The sequence below is a fragment of the Leucopleurus acutus genome, assembly GCF_964270905.1.
Source record: "Leucopleurus acutus genome assembly, chromosome: 9".
NCBI classification, from domain to species: domain Eukaryota; kingdom Metazoa; phylum Chordata; class Mammalia; order Artiodactyla; family Delphinidae; genus Leucopleurus; species Leucopleurus acutus.
Window position 1 is genome coordinate 13,382,940 of NC_139144.1, and position 24,427 is coordinate 13,407,366.

Genomic DNA, 24,427 nt, shown 5'->3' on the forward strand with positions numbered 1-24,427 from the left:
GACAAATGCATTTTCTGCATCTATTGAGATGATCATGTGATTTTTATCCTTCCTTTTGTTAATGTAGTGTATCCCATTGATTTGTGGATGTTCAACCATCCTTGCATTCCTGGAATAAATCCCACTTGATTATGGGATATGATCCTTTTAAGGTATTATTGAATTTGATTGGTTAGTATTTTGTTGAGCGTTTTTAATCGACATTCATCAGAGATATTGCCCTGTAATTTTCTTTTTTTCATAGTGTCTTTGTCTGGTTTTGGTATCAGGGTAACAGTGGCCTCTGAGAATGATTTTGTGAGTGTTCCTGCCTCTTCAATTTTTTGGAATAAAATACCTAGGAATAAACTTAACCAAGGAAGTGAAAGACCTATACTCTGAAAACTATAAAACACTGATGAAGGAAACTGAAGATGATACAAAGGAATGGAAAGATATCCTGTGTTCACAGATAGGAAGAATTGTTAAAATTTCCATACTACTCAAAGCAATCTACAGATTTAATGCAACCTCTTTCAAAATACCTATGACATTTACCACAGAACTAGAATAAATAATCCTAAAATTTATATGGAACCACAAAAGACCCAAAATTGCAAAAGCAATCTTGAGGAAAAAAGAACAAAGTTTTCATGCTCCCTGACTTCAGACAATACTACAAAGCTACAGTAATCAAAACAGCATGGTACTGGCATGAAAACAGACACACAGATCAATGGAACAGAATAGAGCATGCAGAAATAAGCCCATGCACTTATGATCAATTAATTTATGACAAAGAAGGCAAGAATATACAATGGAAGAAAAACAGTCTCTTCAATAAGAGGTGCTGGGAAAACTGGACAACTACATGTAAAAAAATGAAATTAGAACATTCACTAAACCATATACAGAAATCAACTCAAAACGGATTAAAGACCTAAATGTAAGACCTGAAACCAAAAACTCCTAGAAGAGAACACAGGCAGAACACTCTTTGACATAAACTGGACAAATATTTTTTGGGGTCTGTCTCTCAAGGCAAAAGAAAGAAAAGCAAAAATAAACAAATGGGACCTAATTAAACTTAAAAGCTTTTGGACAGCAAAGGGAACCATTGACAAAAAGACAACCTACTGAATGGGAGAAAAATACATGCAAATGATATGACTGATAAAGGTTAATAACCAAAATATATAAACAGTTCATATAACTCAATATTAAAAAAAAAAGAACCTGATTAAAAATGGGCAGTAGGGGCTTCCCTGGTGGTGCAGTGGTTGAGAGTCCACCTGCCGATGCAGAAGACATGGGTTCGTGCCCCAGTCCGGGAAGATCCCACATGCCGCAGAGCGGCTGGGCCTGTGAGCCACGGCCGCTGAGCCTGTGCGTCTGGAGCCTGTACTCCGCAACGGGAGAGGCCAGAGCAGTGAGAGGCCTGCGTACCGTGAAAAAAAAAAAAATGGGCAGAAGACCTGAGTAGACATTTTTCCAAAGAAGATATACAGTTGGTCAACAGGCACATGAAAAGATCCTCAACATTGCTAATCACCAGAAAAATGCAAATCAAAACCAGAATGAGATATGTCACCTCACCCTGTCAGAAGGGCTATTTTCAAAAAGTCTACAAACAACAAATGATGGTGAGGATGTGGAGAAAAGAAAACCCTAGGACATTCTTTTTTTTTTTTTTTTAACATCTTTATTGGAGTATAATTGCTTTACAATGGTGTGCTAGTTTCTGCTTCATTTCTCTAATGATTAATGATGTGAGCATTCTTTCATGTGTTTGTTGGCAATCTGTATACCTTTGGAGAAATGTCTATTTAGGTCTTCTGCCCATTTCTGGATTGGGTTGTTTTTTTGTTATTGAGCTGCATGAGCTGCTTGTACATTTTGGAGATTAATCCTTTGTCAGTTGCTTCATTTGCAAATATTTTCTCCCATTCTGAGGGTTGTCTTTTGGTCTTGTTTATGGTTTCCTTTGTTGTGCACAAGCTTTTAAGTTTCATTAGGTCCCATTTGTTTATTTTTGTTTTTATTTCCATTTCTCTAGGAGGTGGGTCAAAAAGGATCTTGCTGTGATTTATGTCATAGAGTGTTCTGCCTATGTTTTCCTATAAGAGTTTGATAGCTTCTGGCCTTACATTTAGGTCTTTAATCCATTTTGAGCTTATTTTTGTGTATGGTGTTAGGAAGTGGTCTAATCTCATACTTTTACACGTACCTGTCCAGTTTTCCCAGCACAGAGAATCCCAAAGATGCTACCAGAAAACTACTAGAGCTAATCAATGAATTTGGTAAAGTAGCAGGATACAAAATTAATGCACAGAAATCTCTGGCATTCCTATACACTAATGATGAAAAATCTGAAAGTGAAATTAAGAAAACATTCCCATTTATCACTGCAACAAAAAGAATAAAATATCTAGGAATAAACCTACCTAAGGAGACAAAAGACCCGTATGCAGAAAATTATAAGACACTGATGAAAGAAATTAAAGATGATACAAATAGATGGAGTGATATACCACGTTCTTGGATTGGAAGAATCAACATTGTGAAAATGACTCTACTACCCAAAGCAATCTGCAGATTCAGTGCAATCCCTATCAAACTACCACTGGCATTTTTCACAGAAGTAGAACAAAAAATTTCACAATTTGTATGGAAACACAAAAGACCCCAAATAACCAAAGCAATCTTGAGAACGAAAAACGGAGTTGGAGGAATCAGGCTCCCTGACTTCAGACTATACTACAAAGCTACAGTAATCAAGACAGTATGGTACTGGCACAAAACCAGAAATATAGATCAATGGAACAGGATAGAAAGCTCAGAGACAAACCCACACACATATGGTCACCTTATCTTTGATAAAGGAGGCAAGAATATACAGTGGAGAAAAGACAGCCTCTTCTATAAGTGGTCCTAGTACATTCTTGATGGGAATGTAAATTGGTGCAGCCACTGTGAAAACAGAATGGAGGTTCCTCCAAAAAATTAAAAATAGAACTATCATATGAGCCACCGATTCCACTCCTGGGTATGTATCTAAAGAAAATGAAAACATTAATTCAAAAGATACATGCACCGCAGTGTTCACAGAAGCATTATTTACAATAGCCAAGATATGGAAGCAATCTAAGTGTCCATCAACAGATGAATGGATAAAGTCGATGAGCTGTATGTATGTATGTATGTATGTGTGTGTGTGTGTATACACACACACACACACACACACGCACAGATTGAAATACTAATAAGCCATGAAAAAGAATGAAATTCTGACATTTGCAACAACACGGATGGACATATAGGTTATTATGCTTAGTGAAGTAAGTCAGACGGAGAAAGACAAATACTGTATGTTATCACTTATATGCGGAATCTAAAAAATAAAGCTAATTAATGAATATAACAAAGGAGAAACAGACTCTCAGATATAGAAAACGAACTAGTGGTTACCAGTGGGGAGAAGGAAGGGGGGAGGGGCAAGATAGGGTAGGGATTTAAGAGATACAATCTACTATGTATAAAATGACTAATCAACAAGGATATATTGTACAACACAGGGAAATATAGCCATTATTTTATAATAACTGTAGATGGAGTACAAGCTATAAAAATATTGAATCACAACTGAAACTAATATTATATTGCAAGTCAATTATACTTCAATTAAAAAAATAAAAGATTATTATTAAAAATTGTGGTAAAATATAAAATTTGTCATTTTAATTATTTTTAAGTGTACAGTTTAATGGCATTAAGTACATTCTCTTTGTTTGCAGCCATCATCACTATTCATCTTCTAAATTTTTTCACTTTTCAAAACTGAAACTATGGCTCCATTAAAAAATAACTCCTCATTCCCTCCTCCCCTCACTTCCTGGTAACCTCTATTCTACTTTCTGTTTCTATGAATACTATTTTAGATATCTCATATGGGATATAATATTTGTCCTTTTGTGTCTGACTTATTTAACTTAGCATAATGTTTTCGAGGTTAATTCATGTTGTCAGATTTTCATTCCTTTTTAAGGATGAAAAATGTTCCCCTGTATGCATATAACACATTTTGTTTACCCATTCATGTATGCTCTGTTTTTCCACCTTTATTGAGATACACTTGACAGATAAAAATTGTATGTAATTAAGGTCATAGGTTTTTGAAAGAGATTGCATTAAATTTAAATAGAAGAAAAGAAAAATACATTTTTCTTTACATAATATGTATGTTGTTCTTTGGTTCACAAGGTGTACATGATTATTGTATCTTTATTTTAATTGCACCATTGATTAGTATAAAATTTTTCTCTGACTCCATTTTAATGATCTGAATTTCAACTCTCCTTTGTATGATATTAATACACCATCACTGATTTTTTCTGTTATTGTTTTCACGCTATATTAAATATTTATTCTTTTACTATTAAACTTTCTGAATCATTTCTTAGGTATGTTTCTTTTTAAGCTGGGTTTGTTTGCTATCAAATCTGATAGTATCTCCTTTTGGTAAGGAGATACTATTTCTTACTAGGAATACTAAGTTCATCCTACTTCCACCTGCTGCCACGACTGTTATGCCTGGCTTTACTGTTGTTGTTTTATTTTATTAATTTAATTTTCTTTCCTTCCTTGTGGATTTTTTTGTGCGTTTTGTTATATCAACTGTATTTTGTTTGATTTTATCTTTTGTGGGAATTCAAAAGAGAATACTCTTGCTTTAAATGGTAAAATGGTTGCTTTTTAAGTTTGTCAAATAACTATATTTAGCCATTGTTTTTCAAATTATCCGCTTTGACCCCCCTTACACCCAACTAGGAACTTAGCACAACTTTCCTTGCCCTGTTCACTAACCCACTTCCTGTTTCCTTATTTTTTAATTCTGGTCTGTGGATATGGGTCCAGATTGTTCTTATACACGTATTCCATTTTTACTATACATATTTTCCCATATTTTATTGAGCCTTTTCCAATATATTTTAAAGCATTAAAATCTTAAAGCAATTATTTACACTTATATTTGTGGATTTGATTGATTTTAAATACCCACCACCATAGTTTTTAATGCTATGATTTTCCCATTATTGATTTCCTCTGCTTTATTTGTCAGTCATCTGGAGAATGGTTTTCTTAGGGCAGGCAAAAGAGTAGGGTGAGCTCTGAAATCCTGTACATGAGGTTTTTTCCCTACTGTCGTCACACTTCAATGCTAACAATTTTTCTGGAAATAGGATTATTGGGCTACTACCTTTCTCATCAATAACCTGTAGTCATTGCTCTCTGGGTTTCTACAGTTTAGTTTTATGGATGGGAAGTTTGAAGCTTGTCCTATTTTAATTCTTTTGTAAATAACGTTCACATTATCATGGCTGTATATTGATAAGATTTTTTAAATCTCTAAAGACATTCCAGAGTGTGTGTAGATATAGCATTTATTTTAATTAATTTTACTATAACTCAGTGAGTCCAATTAACCTGCCCACCTGAACAGTTTGTTGTAGATCAAAGTTGTATTTTCAATATTTAACAAGTTAATATATTTAATATTTACTTATTGCTACTGCATTCTGATTTCTTCTTGAAGAACATCTATAAGTCATTCGTCCAACAGAGATTTATTGAGGGCCAACTACGTGCCAGGCACTATTCTAGGCCCTTAGAGGTTTCATCAATGAGTAACACAAAGATCCCTGCTCTCAAGGAGCTTAAAATTCTGCCAGGAGAAACAGACAAAACAGTAAATCAAGTAAATATGTAACTCATATAGCAGAGCACACGGGTAAGGGATCTTGAGGGATCTTGTAATATTAAATTGGTCAATATTAAACTGGTTCTTGCTGAGAAGATGAGATATATGTTTTTGCTTTTTTTTTGGTTTTTACATTTGTTTTCCAATTTATGCTTCACTGTTTGCAATCTGGCGCCTTCCCTGTGCTTTGGGGGCTGTTTCCATGTTCATATTCTATATCAATGATTTGATCTTACATAGTGTCAGTTCTGCTCTGTTTTATCCCTATGCTATTACATTTGGTTGTTCCCTGCAATCTTAAAACATTTATTCAGCCCACGTCCTTTTCTTTTCTTGTTTTTAATTGTAGTAAGAACACAATTTTAGTGTTCTAGTGAGTTTTAGTTTCTTACAAATTTTTTTTAAAATTTACTTATTTATTTATTTTTGGCTGCGTTGGGTCTTCACTGCTGCACGCGAGCTTTCTTCAGTTGTGGCGAGTGGGGGCTAGTCTTCGCTGTGGTGCGCAGGCTTCTCATTGTGGTGGCTTCTCTTGTTGTGGTGCACAGGCTCTAGGTGTGTGGGCTTCAGTAGTTGGGGCACGCAGACCCAGAAGTTGTGACTCATGGGCTCTAGAGCTCAGCCTCAGTAGTTGTGGCGCATGGGCTTAGTTGCTCCGTGGCACGTGGGATCTTCCCGGACCAGGGCTCGAACCCGTGTCTCCTGCGTTGGCAGGTGGATTCTTAACCACTGTGCCACTAGGGAAGTCCCTGCAACAAATTTTAAAGTGTATAGTACAGTACTGTTAACTATAGGTACCATACTGTATAGCTGATCTCTCGAGCTTATTCATTTTGTGTAACAAAGACTCTCTACCCATTGAACAGAAACTCCCCACTTCCTCCTGCTCCCATCCCTTGGCAACCACCATTCTACTCTGTTTCTATGAGCTTGAGCAGATCTCTTGTATAAATGGAATAGTGCAGTTTTTGTCCTCCTGTGACTACCTAATTTCATTTAACATAATGTCTTCCATGTTCATCCATGTTGGAACATGTGTCAGAATCCCCTTCTTTTTTAAGGCTACATGATACCCCATTGTATGTATATACCACATTTTCTTTATCCATTCATCCATCAACAGACATTTAGGTTGTTTCCATATCTTGGCTATTTGATTAATGCTGCAAAGAACATAGGAGTATGGATATCTCTCTGAGATTTTGATTTCAGTTCTTTTGGATCAATACCCAGAGTGGGATTGCTAGATCCCACGCTGGTTCTATTTTCTTATGTCTGCTTCCTCTCAGATTGTTTTCTGTGTGTGGCTTCTTTGTGCTCAACAGAAGTCATACCGTCTCGTGCCATTCTGTGTATGATAAGCAGATTATCTTTAAAATATTCATTTCTATTTTCTGAAGAAAATTATATGCTTTTTCTCAAGATAAAGATTCTGTTTCCTTCATGTAGTAGTAGGTCTTCAGAGGTCCCTTCTTATTTTGTTGCTATGTGTTCAGTCCTTAGGAGAGGCCGTCTCCATCTCATGCCTGCCACAGACGGGGTCTCACCTGTCTCACCACCCGAAGCCCCACCACCTCTTGGATAACCATCTTCCTTAGCACAGCCCTGGAGCCAACTTGAGGCTCACATGCAATCTCCACCGATGCTGGGCGGAGGCCGTGTCCACCTTCCTCAGATTTCCAAGACAACAGATGAGTCAGAGGCCATTTTGTCCTCCTCGTGGGGATGACACTGCATTCAAAGACACCAGACAGCTCGGCCCCAGCCCTCCTCTTCCTACACAGTACACACTAAAAGTGAAGGCTGTTGACTCTGAACGTGTCACTAAAGAAAGAAGCAGACTGGCCGAGCGAGGAACAAGAAGATGGTCCAGTGTTCTGGAAGCTGCCCTGTTTCTTTTGCACAGAAAGCTATCACCACACCATGAAAATGACCATGTGTCACTGTCATTCTCCCAGTGGAGGCAACACCCAGTAAACAAGGAAGTCCTGGGGAACGAAATCTGGCTGTGGTGGCTTTTTGCATACACGAGGCACCCCTCGCCCAGTTCATCCCCGACTACAGAGCTGGTCGTAGACAGTCATTGTACTGATGGACTTGCATTAATTAGTGGACACAATCTTTCCCCCCATACTCCAGAGAGCCCAGGTTCTTAGGCACGATGAAATGTTTGTGGGGGGATTTCTGGCTCCCAGGGCACGGTGATGTCCCATCAACCCACTTTGGGGAACCATGGCTTTGCACGTTCACCATCACAGAGGAAAGGAGCTGTGTGATGCAGTTTCCCACTTAGACACGTGTCCGCTGGCGACACTTCTGATTCCTTTGCCACTAAAAGAGGGAGGGATTCTCTCTACCAAAGTTTGTAAAAGATTACACAGGGACAATTCCTTGGTAAACTGCTTGGCCTTGTCTTGTAAGTGCACTGAGATGACTGACGGTGGTTAAGGAAAAGCATCCTCGCTTTAGCAGACTCAGCTAGGCTTCTAGAGCATCCCTGGGAAAGCCCAGTTTTGGTTAAGGTCACATGAAAGCAAAATGCAAGCCAGGAACATTGCACGGGCCCAATTCACCCGGTCCCTGTTTGCCAGGCTGTTTTAATAACTGAAGGCTTATTAGGGAAATCACAATGAGTAATCTAATAATGTCACTCCCAGTTAGCTAATAATTTCATTACCTGAGAGTGAGCTGTCTAAGGAGGCAAAACAATAGGAAGGTCACGGAACAGAATCTGGTTTCAGGTTCCAAACCGAAAACCAGTTCCAGATCTCAACCGGGCGTGACACTGTCCCCCCACCGCCAACACCCCACCCCTTCCCCACCCAGAGAACACACAGCAATGTCACAACTTGGTGGAGGTGCTGCTGGCACCAGTGGGCAGAGCCAGGGATGCTTGAAAACATCCCGCACATCACAAGACAGAAACCCAGGTGTGGGTAGTTACCCCTCCTTCCTTCCTGGTGGCCAATGGCACGTCTGAGGCACAGCCTTCCCTGTCCTCCCCACGCTCCCTCCTCACCGCCTGCTCACCCGTGTTCTCCTTTTGCTGTAAGGCCCCCCACTGCAGTCAGGCTCACCTTTCCCTGCTGGTCTGTTTTGACCTCCCAGCCCCGGGGCAATTCCAGCCGAGTGTCCGCAAACATGTTGATGAAATTCACCAAGTCCCGGTTGTGCTGGTAGCGTTCAAAGTTGCGCGCGTCCCGCCGGACCTTGAGGATCATGTGCTTCAAGCAGGTGCTACTGGTGAAGACTCGGTAGGCACTCTGAGAGGGGTCGGGGCCGACGGGGAAGGCAGTGGGGATTAGGAGAAACACAGACCAAGCGTACTTTGAGCCCCTTGATGGGATGTGATGTGATTGCTACACAGGGATTTAGTGGGAGCCTTGGGCGTTGGGGGTGGGGTGTAGAGCTCTTGCCGCCCCCCGGAAACACACATGGACCTCCGGGCTGTCTGGCTCTACCGCTGCTTCAGCATCCTGGACGCTGTCGACCTGCCCTGCATCTCAGAGCTGCCCTCCTCCTTCCTCCCTCCTCCCGCCCCAGCAGGGCTCTGCTCTCTCAAGTCTCCCTCTGACTCTCTGAGCATCTCCTTCCTCTCCGTCGGGCTGCCTCCTCTGACCGCACAGGTGCGCCCGTGCTCCATCTTAGCTGTCTTTATAGCAGGGTGTATTAATTAAGGTTCCCTGTGGATTTAGGGCTGACCTTCAGAGGTCTGCCACTCCTTGCTAGGTAAAAACTTGTGTGTGTGTGTGTGTGTGTGTGTGTGTGTGTGTGTGTGTGTGTGTGTGTGTGTGTGTGTGTGTGTGTGTGTGTGTGTGTGTGTGTGTAGGGGTTGGGGGATGAGAAGAAGTGAAGAAAGTTTCAGGAGTTCCTCATTGTGCCAAGTAAGCATTTTATGCTACCTGGGGCTGGTTCAAGGAGAGACTGCTCACAGCCAGAGCAGGCTGGGGCAGTGGCTCCTTCCGGCTCAGGGCCACCTGGTGCCCGGTGCTCAGGGCATCACTACTGGCATCCTTGCCCCCCTTCGTGACTCCCCCACCTGCACCGCTGCTCTGGGTCTAAGCCCTGGATGTCCCAGAGGCTTCTCCAATATAACCTGCTCAAAACTGGTCCCTCCTCCCCTGCCATAGCCTGCATCACTTAATCAAACTACTGCTAACTGGGGACATGACCACCTGACTCAGGGGCCCGAAGCAGAGAGGACTCACTTTCTGGAGTCCTCATCTCCCATCCCCCTCCGTCACAGTGGCCCCAAGCGCGACTGAAATAGCTCCCGAGCAGAGTCCTTCTTTCTCTGCTCCCAGCCCCTTCCGTAAGGCAGCCCTTGATCATCGCTCGCTTGAGCGCTTGAACCAGCCTCTGGTCTTAGCCCCCTCAGTCCCTCTCCCACAGTTCTGCCAGAGAAAAGAATTCCTCAAACACTGGATCACGTAACTGATGATAACATCGGAGACTGCTGGCTCCTGTCGCCTACTGAGGTAGATCCAGGTTCCTTTCCGTGACGTACCAGGCAATTTGCTGCTCATCTCTCCACGCCCTCTTCCCAGATCTGCCTGTCGCCACACTCCAGGCCCACTGGACCCAGCCCCAGGCTGAGTCCTTCCTCCTGCAGCCTGGAACCTCTGCCCCTCCCACTTTCAACCTTCAGGACTGAATTCAGCGGTCACCTCTTCAGGACCACTCCCTGGGTTTCCTGAGCATCTTGTTCCTCCCTGAGGTCAGGCACTGTCCTGTCACGTTAGACACATCTCTGCACGTCTGTTGCTCCACAAAATGAGGAGCTTCTGCTCAGCAGGTGTCACCCTAATCTGTCTTTATGACTCCAGCACTTAGATCTGTGCCTGAACTGCAGGAAATATTTGTTGAATGAGAAAAGTAATGACTATAGTAATATAATGTCATTGCTTCCTCGACAATACCAAAAAAAAAAAAAAAAAAAGAAATGAAAAAAACTACATATGTAAAAATCACATCAAATTTACCTTAAGCATGTTACTTGCAAAACTATTTACAGAAAAAGGAAACCTAGTTATTTATCTATTCTAAAATTTCTTTAATGAAAATGATTTTATAAAATGATTCAGGCTGAAGGGAATCCGTCAACTTCATAATCGTGTTCCTTAAAAATTTTAACAATAATAAAAACACATCTTTGTTTCCAAATCACTTTCACTGCTATTAACACATCTGAACCTAACAAAAACCCACAGAAGCTACAGCGTTTCCAAATCTAGCTTTTCTCCTTTTTGGGAGACTCACAGAGAGCAAAAAAGAGCCATCTTTTCTCTTTTCTCTCTTTTTTTTTTCTTGCCTTAGTTAAAATGCTATCCTCTTTAATCTATCCAATGACTTTGCAAAGTTGTGTTTCGGGTCTTGCTGGAAGCCAGGCCAGGCCCCTTCTGTGTGTGGGAACACTCACGTAATTGGCGTGCAGTACAGTGAAGAACTCGGGGTTGGTGATGAACTTGACAGCCGGGGACTGTAGCAGCAAGGTGATTTTTTGTGAGTTCACTGGAGAAAGTGACCCATCTCTCCTCAGATCTGGAAAAAGTGAAGCAAAGCAACGAAAGGCATTGGGAAAAGATCGTTTCAAATAGAGGACTGCTCTCTTGTGGCACCAGCAGCCCACAAGGTTCACCTGCACAGCTGGAGAGGACTGTTGTTTTGAATAGAGATCTGACCAGCTGTCGCAGTGATAGGGCCAGGTGTTCTATCACTCGGTGTCTGTCAGTTAAGAATCATTATTTCCTAGGAGTGTTCCTGTACAACTTCAGTTAGGATCAAGTCCTTGAATACCTCATCCCTTTTATCCCAATGACTTTTTTCTTACTTTCTTTATAAGTTGCTCACCATAGCTATGAGAATTTGTTTGCAGAAAGGACCACAATTCTTCCCCCCCCCCCCCCCCCGCCCCGCATCCCCACTGGTATGGAACTTTGCAACCCTGTTGAATCGAGCTGGCCTTGTGCCTTGCTTTAACCAACAGAATTTGCCAGAGGTTCTGAGCGGCCTGTGGGTCCCCACTTTCTCTCCCTCAACACGAGAACAGTCTGTGCAAGATGAAAAGCCATGGGGAGTGGGGACAAGCCGCCCCGGCTGAGGCCACATCAGGCCAGCCAGCTTGCAGCCAATTCCACAGCTGACCAAGGATGCAGGTGTGAGCCCAGTGGCCTGAGGAACCACCCGGCAGGGCTCAGCTCAAGTTGCCCACCTGCAGGATTGAGGGCTAAATGCATGGCTGTGAACTTAAGCTTTGGATGGCTTGTTATACAGCAAATGCCACCGGATCCGATACCAAACCCAGAAAGAAATTTTCTTTTCCTTTTTCCTCATGTTTCTAATTACTCCATCACTTTACTACATCTCTCTCAGAGATTACTAGAAATTAATAATAGAAATACATAAACTAGTCAGTTTAGTTAGTATATCTGATAAAATGAATAGAATGGAGGCAATTAAAATAGTTGGTGGAACTGTGTACATACATATTTAAAGGAGGGCGTGAAAATGTCCACTCTTCTGCTTTTGCAGAGAGAGCTGAGAGCTGGCAGTACAGGAAGCACATGGCTGTTTGCTCCGAATGTTCCAGAGCCGTCAATCTGCCATCATTTACCCAGTTCAAAAAGAAACTGGATTATTAGGATGTTACAGTAATAATCTCACGCTATTACAGGTATAAAAAGCAGAAGCCAATCTCTTCAGAGAAAACAATCTTATGGTTACCAAAGGGGAAAGGAAGGGAGGGGATAAATTAGGAATTTGGGGATTAACAGATACACACTACTATATATAAAATAGATAACCAACAAGGACCTACTGTATAGCACAGAGAACTATATACAATATCTTGTAATAGCCTATAATGAAAAAGAGTCTGAAAAAGTATATGTATAACCGAATCCGTTTGCTGTACACCTGAAACTAACACAACATTGTAAATCAACTCTACTCCAATTAAAAAAAAGAAGAAGTCAATCTCTTAACGCCTTTTGAATATTCTCGTCTGAGTTCCACTCAGTCAGATTCAAAGAAATGAACACCAGACCCCCCTAGTGGACGCTGATGGTATTTGCTAAAAAATGCTCCCAGGCGGCCATGTATAATCGCAAGCCTGCCGGTTCTCTTTACTCCCAGGTTCCTCCCTCAGCGGGGATTGTATTTTATTCTTTAAAAAAATTTTTTTTTTCTTTTACTATTTCCTATTTTTTTAAAAAACATCTTTATCGGAGCATAATAGCTTCACAATGTTGTGCTCGTTTCTGCTGTGTATTTTATTCTAAATGCAAACAAGTCTTCCTATTGTTGTCATGTGGCTCCTTGGAAGCAGACCATGAATTCTTATCGTATGTTTTATTTATAAGCGGAAAACAACCTTAGGACACCAACAAATAAATTTACTTAATAAGAAGTGATTAAGCCACCGAAACCAAAAATTGCCTTGACGCATAGGTGCAAGGTCTCTTCACTGTGAATCCACTTTCCCTTTACGTTCCTGGTGGGAAACTTCTGTCTGTTTTACCCTGCTGGTGCCAAGCCCCTTTCTCCCGCTGGCCCTTGCCCACGCCCCGCTTTCCTTACCCCATCCGCATCCCAGGAGTCTGGGCCCATCCTGCATACCTATGCTCGACTGAGAAGTTTCAGCCTCTGAATCACTCCCGCCACCTCCTCCGCTGCCTCCTGCTGGGACCTGCTCACAACTTTGGCTGCCAGAGTCTTCTTCAGGCCTCTCTGTAGCAATGGTTCGCTGAATATTTTGGTACCTTTGTGTCAGAAAGTGCAAAGACAGGAGTTAACTTTGGTTTGACGGCTCGTGGAGGGGCTGATGCTCTGAATCAGATAAGTGGGGAAATCAGTAAAGGATTGCCCTGGAGGTCAAAAAAGTCAGGAAAGAAATGCTCAAAATCCCCACAAGATACCCAAGACAATTAACACTCCAAGTATCTCTGGATGATTTGATTTCTTTTTGTTTTGTAAGCTGTGATGAGTTTCAAGTACGGTGACTTCAAAAAACTCACCCTGCATTAAATGAAATTAGGCTAAATCTAAAATAATGGTATGCGAAGGAACTTAAAATATTACAACTAAGATATCAAAGCACCTCTCCCTGATGGTGATAAGTCTACAAACTGAAATAAAAGTGCTACTCACTTGTTTTTATTTAACAGGTAACTGACAGGACTGGCAAGGGGTGTGCAGAGGTTACACGCTAAAAACACACTGGCAGACAAATAAATGCTTTCTGCTTCTTTGAAGGCTCCTTTGACTTTTCTTTCCAAGTTGGGGAATCAGTCAGTCAGTTGGCCAGTCAGTTGCCCAACCAGGTGCTTACTAAATATTTACTGACTTTTCCAGTGTGTCTAGCTCTGCGCTGGACTTCCAGACCAAAGAGAAGACTGGAATGCGATCTCGCCCTCTGAACCCTCATGGTCAGGACAGAACAAAGAGGGGAAATGCACATAAACCGTGACTCTAGTGAGGTGAACAAGCTGCCCTAGGTGTGTAAGAGGTGTGGACACAGACGAGGAAACACCCAAGGCACACGCGTCCTGAAGTCAGAGTATGACGTGTCGGGGAGCTCGTAGGGAAGGTACACGGAGGAAATGACATGTGCAAAAGGCTTCAGCTGGGAGAACTCCGAGAAGGTTGGTGGTGGCGTCAGGATGTGTGGGCCTCGGGCAGTGCCAGGGAACCAGCAGGGGTGGCAGGGAGCTCCTAGCAGGTGCCCAGCGGCGGCTGGAATGTTTTTCTCTAGGCCCAGGTCCTCCAACTTGAGCTGCATCAGGATCACCTACAGGGCCTGTGAAAACACAGACTCCATCCCCAGTGTCTCTCTGATTCAGCAGGTCCAGGGATGGGGTGGGGGAGGCAAGAATGTGCATTTCTGACTAGTTCCCAGGTGATGCAGTTTCTGCTGCTGGCCCGGGGACCAACTCTGAGAACCGTCACTGCAGGGGCTGAGCAGCTGCTGGAAGAGAGAGGCAGGTCCAGTTCTACAAGGAACCCCACCTGTGTGGAGGGTGCGGGAGGAGAAGACCCTGGATTCGGGGAGAGCAGCTGAGAACGACTGCATCGCTCCAGGCTGGAGATGCAGAAGCCTGGAACCAGGCAGGGGTGGTGGATAAGCTGGTGTCTCAGGATGCTGCTGGGGGCGGGGGACACCCACATTCTGTAGGGATACTAAGATCACCTATATCTGCCCACAAAACACTCACAGAAATTTCCTAAACCTCCCTGCCTAATTCACATTGTGTTTTGTAGGCAGGTGTCCAGCTGTCTTGCTCCTTTTCGCTCTGCCCTGCTTCCTTCACTCTTTGTAGCCCTTCTTCCTCCTAGCTAAATGACCTTGACTTTGCTTGCTGTCTCTCGGCCCCACCAGGGCACAGGACAGGAATTCCGCTTCCCTTTTCCTCACGGCACAGCAGGAATGAGGGAAGCGGTCAGACTGACGAGATCTTTAGTGGCAGAGTGTGTAATAACTTTACATGTAGACTCAACAGAATTTGGGACCTGACTGGGTATGGAGGTTGGAGAAGACAGAGGAGACAACTGTGAAGTTCGAGGCGCCCACTTAGAGCAGGTGGGTGGAGGTGCCGGTACTGATGAAGCCCATGTAGGATGGGCAGGTTGGTGGGAAGATTTTAGTGTGGATTTGGACATGTTGACCTGGAGGTCCTTGAGGTCATACAAGTGACAATAGCCAGGGGAGCGTTGCTGTATGGGTCTTGCGCTCAGAGAAGTGAAGTGGGAGTGGAGGAAGAGGCGTGAAGAGGAGGGAGCCTCCAGGGAGCAGCGAGTAGCCAGGTCGCCAGGTGCAATCCAAGGTGGGGGCATGGGGAACGTATTATTACACGGACAAGGTCTTCCATGGCAGGGATTCTGAAGACTAGTGACCTCTCCTTGACCTTTAGAGAGGAGTTTTGGGGACCTCCCTGGCGGTCCAGTGGTTAGGACTCCACGCTTCCACTTCAGGGGGCACAGGTTCGATCCCTGGTCGGGGAACTAAGATCCTACATGCCACCCGGCCAAAAAAATAATAATAATAAATAAAGAGGAGTTTTGTTCTCAAGTGTGGTCTCCAGACCACTTGCCAGAGAATCAACTGGGTGATTATTATAATTACAGGAATTGGGGCAAAATTGAAATCTGCATTTCTAACAAGTTCTTCAGGTGGTATTATCTACATCTAGGTTTGAGGCTCTCTGGTGCGGGGCTTTCTTTAAGTTTTAGTTTATCTAAAGAGACTCAGCCACTCGCTCCTGCCACCTGGAGGAAGACGGCTCTGCCTGCAGCACTTACTGGGAGGCATTCCTGAGAAGGCCTCTTATGAGAAAATGCGGGAGGGGTAGGAATGAGCAAGGAATCGGAGAGAGAAACACTTGCTTTTATTTACCCCTCCACACGCCTGTGGCAGGGAGGCTGTGGGGAAGGTGCAGGCTGTCTGTCTGTGATGTTCTTTTTGCTGGAACTCAAGTAATGCAGCCACACGTGGGGTACTCAGTGGGCCGGTGAGAAGCCGCCTAAGCTTGTGACCTTGACCTGGGAGAGGAAGGGGGACTGCCAAAGACCAAGGAAGCTGCTGTTGGAGGATCTCCTAAGTGGCTCAAGGCAGGCTGCATTTTCCAAAAGTGGCTCAACGATATTTTCAGTCCACAGCTTCTTCCAGAACCTGACTACTCTCCTACTAAGAGGCAGAATCAATGTCCCCTCCCCTTGAACCTGGGAAGGTCCTGTGGCTACCTGGACTAACAGACAATAATGAAAGCGACAGCTTGTGATGGAACACAGAGGCCATGCTGTGAGGAAGCCCAGGCGACATGGAAAGTCCACGTGGAAGTGCTCTGGTTGACAATCACAGCTGAGATCCCAGCCGACAGCTGGCATCAGCCTCCAGATACGCGAGCCTCCAGCCCAGCCACCCTCTGACTGCAACCATGAGGTACCCAGAGAAGGGCCTCACTGAACCCAGTCAACCATGAGAACCATGAGAGAGGATGATACTCATGAGGATAATGGTGATAATAATCAGTTATTGTTGTTTTAAGTCACCAAGTCTGGGGTGCTTTGTTACTCAGCAACAGATGCCTGGAGAGGGCTTAGACAAACCTCACATTGTAGCCTCTCTTTTACTTCCCAAATTGCAGTGATCACTGAAGAGAATTTTAACGAGGAAATATTTTATTTTTATTATAATTTTATTCGATGGAAATGTCAGCAATTTCACAAACTGCTTCACATGTCCTCAGTTGCACCTGGTTTATCTCACGCCTTACTAAGTCAACAGCCTCAAATCCCAGGTGCCAGACCCAACCCCTGGCCTTTGCTGAAGTCAGGACAGTCTTGGGGAAGCAGGACACACAGCAGTTGGTGGAGGATCACCCAGCAAGGGCAGGGCTGCAGCCTCAGAGGCTCTCTTTGTTCTAAAGATGAGAGAGGGGGTCAGAGAGTTGGTTCTCTTCTATTTCATCAAAAATTATCCTTCGGGGGCTTCCCTGGTGGCGCAGTGGTTGAGAATCCGCCTGCCAATGCAGGGGACGTGGGTTCGAGCCCTGGTCCGGGAAGTTCCCACATGCCGCGGAGCAACTAGGCCCGTGAGCCACAACTACTGAGCCTGTGCGTCTGGAGCCTGTGCTCCGCAACAAGAGAGGCCGCGACAGTGAGAGGCCCGCGCACCGCGATGAAGAGTGGCCCCCGCTCGCCGCAACTGGAGAAAGCCCTCGCACAGAAACGAAGACCCAACACAGCCATAAATAAATAAATAAATAAAATTTTAAAAATATATATATCCTTCAATGTCCCCCCTCACACTTTATATTTTTGCAGAAAAAGGTTAAATATTTATATTATATAGGGTTTATGGAAATTGGTAAGGAAGGCAGCTGGAATGTCTAATTTGCAAAGGGACACACAGAGGAACACACACAAAACCGAACCGGAAATAAAGAAACCTTCCAAAACCAAACCGAACTGAACCAAACCAAACCGAAACCAAACGAACAAAGCCCATAGGAGCAGACGATTCTCACGGGAGGAGCTAAAATTGGGAAAAGAAAAGCTCATGGAAACAGAAGTTGACCTTCCCTCCAAGAAGTGAAACGTAAGAAGCACCAGAAAACACGAGGAGAATCACTTAAGTCAGCAAAAACCCACCAAAAGATGAGATGGAAGGCAAGGTATTGCTGCTGGCAACGTAAACCCGTAGAAACACACTTTAGAAAACCTTTAGGCATCGATATCAAATACCAAAACCACACAGATCTCTCTTGGCGTGCTCTTTTGGGACTATAACCCTAAAGAAACACTCTAAGACAATCTTAATATTTTACATACACTTGGGCCTTATCCAAAATAGTGATTAAAAGCAATAAGTGAAACATCCAACAATATGTCAGATTAACTAAATTACATCTGTTCATTGGAATACCATCGTTTAAGTGATCATCTTAAGACTATGTAGCCATATGAAAATGCTTATAATGTAGGAAGTGAAAAATGAGTATAAAGCTATATTATCATTAGAGCTGTATAAGGACTGTGCATATGAAATTTGAAGATAGTTAATTTTTTTAAAAAAGCTAATCCTTCGGGCAGTAGGATTATAAGCCTTTTTTTTTGCTTATTTAAAACTTGCATTTCTCAATAGTATAATAATTTTATCCAGATAAGTAAAACATCAAACTTGAGTTGATGATTTAAAATGAGATTATGTATGTATATTTTCGGTCTCCTCAATAAATATTTGCGAAGAAGGTAGAGTTAGTTCGTTCAGGATATTTTGAACGTGTAGGAATGAACTCGGGAAATGGTCTTGTACTGAGTCCTGGTAAACTCTGGCCCCATCCAGGCACCGGGACTAGGGACACAGAAGAATGAGAAAGAAGGGAAGGACAGTTACCAGTGGCAGGCATGATGGGCCACCAGTCATGGGGCTGCAGAGGAGGTGGCCACTGGCTCTGTGCGGAGAGCTCTGGGGAGGTTCCAGGGACCATGTGACATTCGGGTTAGGCTTTTGCAGGATGGAGATGAGTGCCAGGTGGAAGGCACGCAATGAGGGACTTTCCTGCAGTGGAAGCGTGTGGCAAAGCCACAAAGGCCACTTAGGGGGTGGCCGAGGGAGTGTGGTCACCGCACACTACGTTGTCCACTCCGCATTTTGCAGTGTGCATCTCCTTGCACAAACACATTTGTCTTTCACAGTCACCCTGTCAGGAGTCAAGAGAAACTCCTTCTTGCAACACTGAGAAATATTTCCATCTTGCTGTGAGAAGGTGATGAGTGTAAATTTCTCCTGCTAACCAAACACATGCCCCCCTGTGTGTGATCACATCTGCGATGGATAAAGGACTGACAGTATACCTTCTGTGGCTGCCATTATCAGGTCAAATCACTGGAAAACTTTAAATGCTTGAAAGCAATAGGTTAAAATAAGCATTGAAGAGCCTGAATACTTATCTGAAGGTTATCTGACCTTCCCTAGGTAGGATTTTTCACAAGAAATAAGCACTTTCTCAAATCACTCAGTTCCTTTTCTTTTTATCTGTCCACATGGATGCAGCAAATACAACTTGCTATTCAGCAAAGTCTGGTCTCTCTCAGCACGTTCAGCTCCACTGGAGGGCACAGGGGTTTACACATCAAAGCCTGTACACTTCTCTAGAGGCCTGGTTCAGGATGGATTTGGCTTCTTTTTCTTTTTCTTTTTTTTGCGGTATGCGGGCCTCTCACTGCCGTGGCCTCTCCCATTGCGAAGCACAGGCTCCGGACGCGCAGGCTCAGCGGCCATGGCTCACGGTCCCAGCCGCTCCGCGGCATGTGGGATCTTCCCGGACCGGGGCACGAACCCGCGTCCCCTGCATCGGCAGGCGGACTCTCAACCACTGCGCCACCAGGGAAGCCCTGGCCTCATTTCTATATTATACAACCTGAACATCGTGAACGAACTTCCAAGGATTTTTATGTCACAGGTCAAGGTGTTTACTTCTGCTTCTGGTTTACTGTTTTGTTTTAGTGTTCAAACTACACCTCTTGTAGATATAGACTGATGCTGCTCTCCGTGTTTCTTAGTCTGGTAAATTATTTCAGCTTATCTGTCTGGCAAGACAGACCCTGAGGCTATTTCTGCCTATGGCATCTGAACACAGTCTCTATGTAAAATGAGCTTGCTGTGTCCTTTGCATTTTTAGTTGTAGGAGTCTTGTTGCAATCACCATGAAAGGACACTCCCAAGGATTTTGGTGCATTTATATTTAATATGTTCTTCCTTGTAATATGCTTTCTTTCTGTGGGAATGACTAGAGAAGTACACTGCCAGTAAAAACCCGTTATGGTTCTTATTAATGACCGAAACACTCAGGTACTGATGGGGAGAAATGGAAAGCAAATGTCTTCCAAATGCTCAAGCAATAGAAGAACCCCTGGTGATTTTCACCTAAAGCATCCTTCTCTCTCTACAACAACAGTAAGCAGAAGTTCAATGTTTTGTTTCTGTGCAATTTTAATAGGACTGAATTGTCTACTTTTTTTTTTTTTCTGGAGGCTACAGTTAACTTTCAAAAGATATTTGTTATCAATAGCTGTGTCCCCCAAACCCAGTTAGTTATTCTTTTTAGTCCCTCTCCCCCTTTTTCCTTTATTTTACACTAGCAAGACGTCATGTGGATACAAACGAAGTTGGGCCTGCAGTCTGCATTCCTGGCTACTAAAAGTATCCAAAAGCCACTGCCCTGGTCTTAAAGAAGCAAGATATTGGGTATGATGCTCGTACTAGCTTATGGCATGGGAGAGGTGCTGTTTAGGGTTTCATTTGCATGTCGAAAACAAAATGACATCTTTACATACTTACTAAAAACTAGTAAGGGGTCTAGTTTTTAGCCAAAACAATTCTCAAAAAGTATCCTTAAATGTTTCTCTTTCTATGATGAAAGCTTTTTAAGAATGTATATTTCTGAGTATATAGCAATTCTGGGACCAGGGTAGGCATGAACATAGACATTTATGAGGCAGCTTTTTCTCCAGGCAGCTTTTAGTATTCTGTTGACCCTATCCTTGGAATGTTTTCAAACTGTTTGGGTTCTGGACCCGTTTGAGAATCTTATGACAGATACGTATGAGTCTGGTAGATAAATGTGCATCCGTGTATAATTTTGCATATAGTTTCTGGACGGTTCCTGGAACACTGACACCCTCAGTGAATACCTGGGTGGGGGGTGGTCCATGGGCCCTTGGCCAAGAACACCTGTGTTCGAGCCTGGGCCGTCAAGAGGATTCCCCGTCTTTAAATGACACTTAGGCTTAGCTTGTCTCCTCAGCAAATTTTAAATCTAGCTTTCCAGGCACTAACTATGAATGGGTTAATTGCTTTGCGGTTTCCTCACACAATCTGAGCAGGAAAGTATAAACGGGGGTTTCTCTAGCTGCCCTGCTCCGCACGCTGATCACCCACCGCCTGTTGAGTTGCTCCATCTGCTGGACGGACCCGGATCTCCGCATCCCGTCGGGGGTGGCTGCCGATGTGGGACGCTGCCAGGTGGTCGTGCGGTTCACGTGGTCCACATAAAAGACCCGCCCGTGGCTGTCAATGCGAGCTTCCCAGTCTAGCGCATGACGGAAAGGCAAAAAGAAAAATCAAGGACAAACTACGGATCCATGTGAAACAGACACCACTTCCAGGTCTTTTGCAGTTAGAACTCACCACGGGTGACTTGCTGAAGACCAAGCACTGCCCAGAGCACCTGGGTGACCTCTGAGGCATTGGCATGGAGTTGGCATTCCAGGAAAGAGCCCATGGGACTCAGATGCTCTGCTGGGCCATTTTAAACAGTAACTGGGGATACTCAAGTATGACCTGTGTTAAAATTCTAACAATTTCTAAAGAGAAAATGGAATGTTTATTTCCTTCTTTAAAAAATTCCATCTTGTCAATTTTCTTGGCTACTCAAATGACAGCTGGAAGACTGGAAATGTCCTCCGGTGAGAGCTGACACTCTAATGCTGGAAGAATCCTTTCTTTGCTAAATCTGACGGAGGATGGCTGCTCAGAAGGGAATAATGGCCCTCATATGAAAACCAGGTTGGACTACAGTTCTCAAATGCACTGTATGTACGTGCAGCTTCTTATAACCTCTATCTACTACTTAGCAGCCTTAATTGATTGCCATTCCTCTTGAGAGGAAGAATGGACACATTGAATCCTTAGAGTTGTGAATTCACAGTGTATGTTCAACCCACCTGTGGCTGCCAAATATCTCTCGACCAAAACAAAGCCAATCACGACTATTAACTAGCTTTGGAGTATCTCCTTGTTGATAAATAACTATCCCAAACAGTAGAGGGAGCCCAAGATAAAGCTAAATTCCTTTCCTTCTCAAATTTAAGCACAGCAACAAACTAAAAGGTGGAAGCATAGATGATACAGTCCATGATAAATGTAGGAGCTGGGCTGGGGTGACAGGATGAAAAAGTGCTCAAAACTGAGAGAGCTGGAAGTCATACGTACACACCTGAGCTAAAAAAAGATGAGCAATGTCTGCTGTACAGAGATGCGCAAAGCTTTTAGGTTCCACGTGTAAAACTGTGGTGGAAATAACAGCTTCATGATAAAGTTATGCTGAAAACTACGTTAGACTAAAGAAGAAGAAGCAAAAATGACTGCAAATGAGGAAAACCATTCAGGCTTTTAAGTGAGAAAAGCCATAGCTTTTGGGAGTAGGTCAGATGTTTACCAATTCTATTGAAAAAGTATCATTCAGGTAATGACATAGCAACTCCCAATTGTTTTTAAAATGAAAACCTCAATATATTTGGTATAGTTATGGTTTGACATGTGTGTGGTTCAAGCTGTTTGAGAACATGATGGCTTATGTCTGACATTTACCTGAGGGATTGCCAAATAATGCCCAAGGAAAACTAAAGCTACCAGAAAACACCAAATTCAACTTATAAGACAAATTGAAGAAAAAAAAATGTGGTCAGATTGTAGAAATATATTCTAGAAGGTTGTGATTGAAATTGACTACTAGATGATCCAGTTGTCAACTGTTAGTTGTAAATGTTAATTAGCTCATTGATGAAACTGTATATTTGTGTAACTACTAGGTAATTAATCTCGAGCCAAACATTAAAAAATTTCAGTGATTTCCAAACTAGCAGCAACTGGGTATTTTTTTTTTTACTTGAACCCAACATGACTGTCATCCAACAAAGAATGAGCGTTAATCTTTGAAGAGTATCGTGTTACTCAATTCAGTTGAACAAACTCCTCCTTGTACTATGAACTAGAGACCATGCCAGGTCCTGAGGACACATTGCTGACTAACGCACATCCCTGCCCTCCAGGTGCCCACAGTAAAGGAAGGATTCCTGCAAAGACAAGCCTCCGGTCTCATAGATTCTCCAAGGAAAATAACTCAAGTATGGTGCAGCGATAATAATAATTTCTATGAGTTTCAGTATTTCCAAGCCACTCACGGAAAAGAATGGCAAGCCAGACAGTTAGGCCCTCTTGTCAATACATGAACGACCTGGAAGGCAGAGTGCTAATTAAACTCTTATAAATAATCAGAAAATAATAGCTAAGCGCAATTAGAGATTGTAAGTGTGTTTTCTGGGTTGCTTTGTAAAGAATTTGCTTTCACATACTGTATAAACAGTATCGCATAAAGAAAACATGTTCCGAATGGAACTTCAGTCCTCAGCATGTCCGATGCACTTGGCCCTGTGATGCCAAAACAGACTCCTGAAAATGGTACCTTTACGGATGACCTTGGGACAGTTAGAGTCATTCATGTGTGTCCATTCGTCTGTGGTTGGGGAGCCTTGTCAGATATTAAACTATATATTTTCCATGAAGTCTAAGAACAATGTAGAGCCTAATAGTGAATCCTATTTTAATTCCTATACCAAGAAAAGCCTCTAAATTTGTACTTTTACATTAACAAGTGCAATACCATGTTTGTAGTTTAGACCTTTATCTTGAACTTCAGTTGCATCTCACTGTCTTCTCAACACCGATACCTGGATGACATCTCAAATATAACACGATCAAAACCAAGCTTCAGCTCATTCCCACCCAAACCTGCTCTATCTGCAGCCTTCTCTTCCTTTCTCAGTTAAAGGAAGCTCCATCCTTCCAGGTTAAAACTCTTGAGGCCATTCTTGACCCTTCTCTGTATCTCACACACCACATCCAATCTTTCAGCAAATCTACCCACAAAATATCTGGCCAGGATCTGACCACTTCTCGCCCCGTCCTCTGCTCCCCGCCAGCTCAAGCCACCACTGTTTTTCACCTGCAAGAACCTTATGTTGGGTCTCAGGCTTCTATTTTCCCTCCTCACAATTTGATGCCAACACAGAAAACCTTTTAAGTCCTAAGTTAGGCAATGTCACGTCTCTGCTCAAAAACCTACAACGTCCCCCTTTCAGCCACAGTAAAAGCCAAAACCCTTAAGTGGTCTACGAGGCCCTAGGGGATCTGGGCCCCCGATAGACGGACCTCTTCCTGCTGCTTCCTCGCTCCCAAATCTGCTCCATCCAGACACACTGACCTTCTTGCTGTTTCTCAAACCCACCAGGCAGGCCGCTCTGTTTGCTCAGAAAGCTCTTCTTCCCCAATACTTGGGTGGATAACCTTCTTAACACTTCTAAGTCTAGCTTCAAATGTTGCCTTGTCAGCGAAGTGTACCCGACCACCCT

General features: G+C 43.3%; 1 protein-coding gene across 3 annotated transcripts in view; it reads right to left on the reverse strand.

Annotated features, from left to right (window-relative positions):
* HECW1 (HECT, C2 and WW domain containing E3 ubiquitin protein ligase 1) overlaps positions 1 to 24,427 on the reverse strand; it is a gene marked incomplete at both ends in the record, with an annotated part of 472,369 nt that overhangs the window by 84,018 nt on the left and 363,924 nt on the right. For all 3 annotated transcript variants that reach the window (XM_082846645.1, XM_082846644.1, XM_082846646.1), the window contains 4 exons: positions 8,815 to 9,000; positions 11,157 to 11,278; positions 13,355 to 13,497; positions 21,177 to 21,327. In XM_082846645.1, coding sequence (XP_082702771.1) covers positions 8,815 to 9,000; positions 11,157 to 11,278; positions 13,355 to 13,497; positions 21,177 to 21,327 — 602 coding nt within the window. The remainder of the gene's footprint in view (positions 1 to 8,814; positions 9,001 to 11,156; positions 11,279 to 13,354; positions 13,498 to 21,176; positions 21,328 to 24,427) is intronic.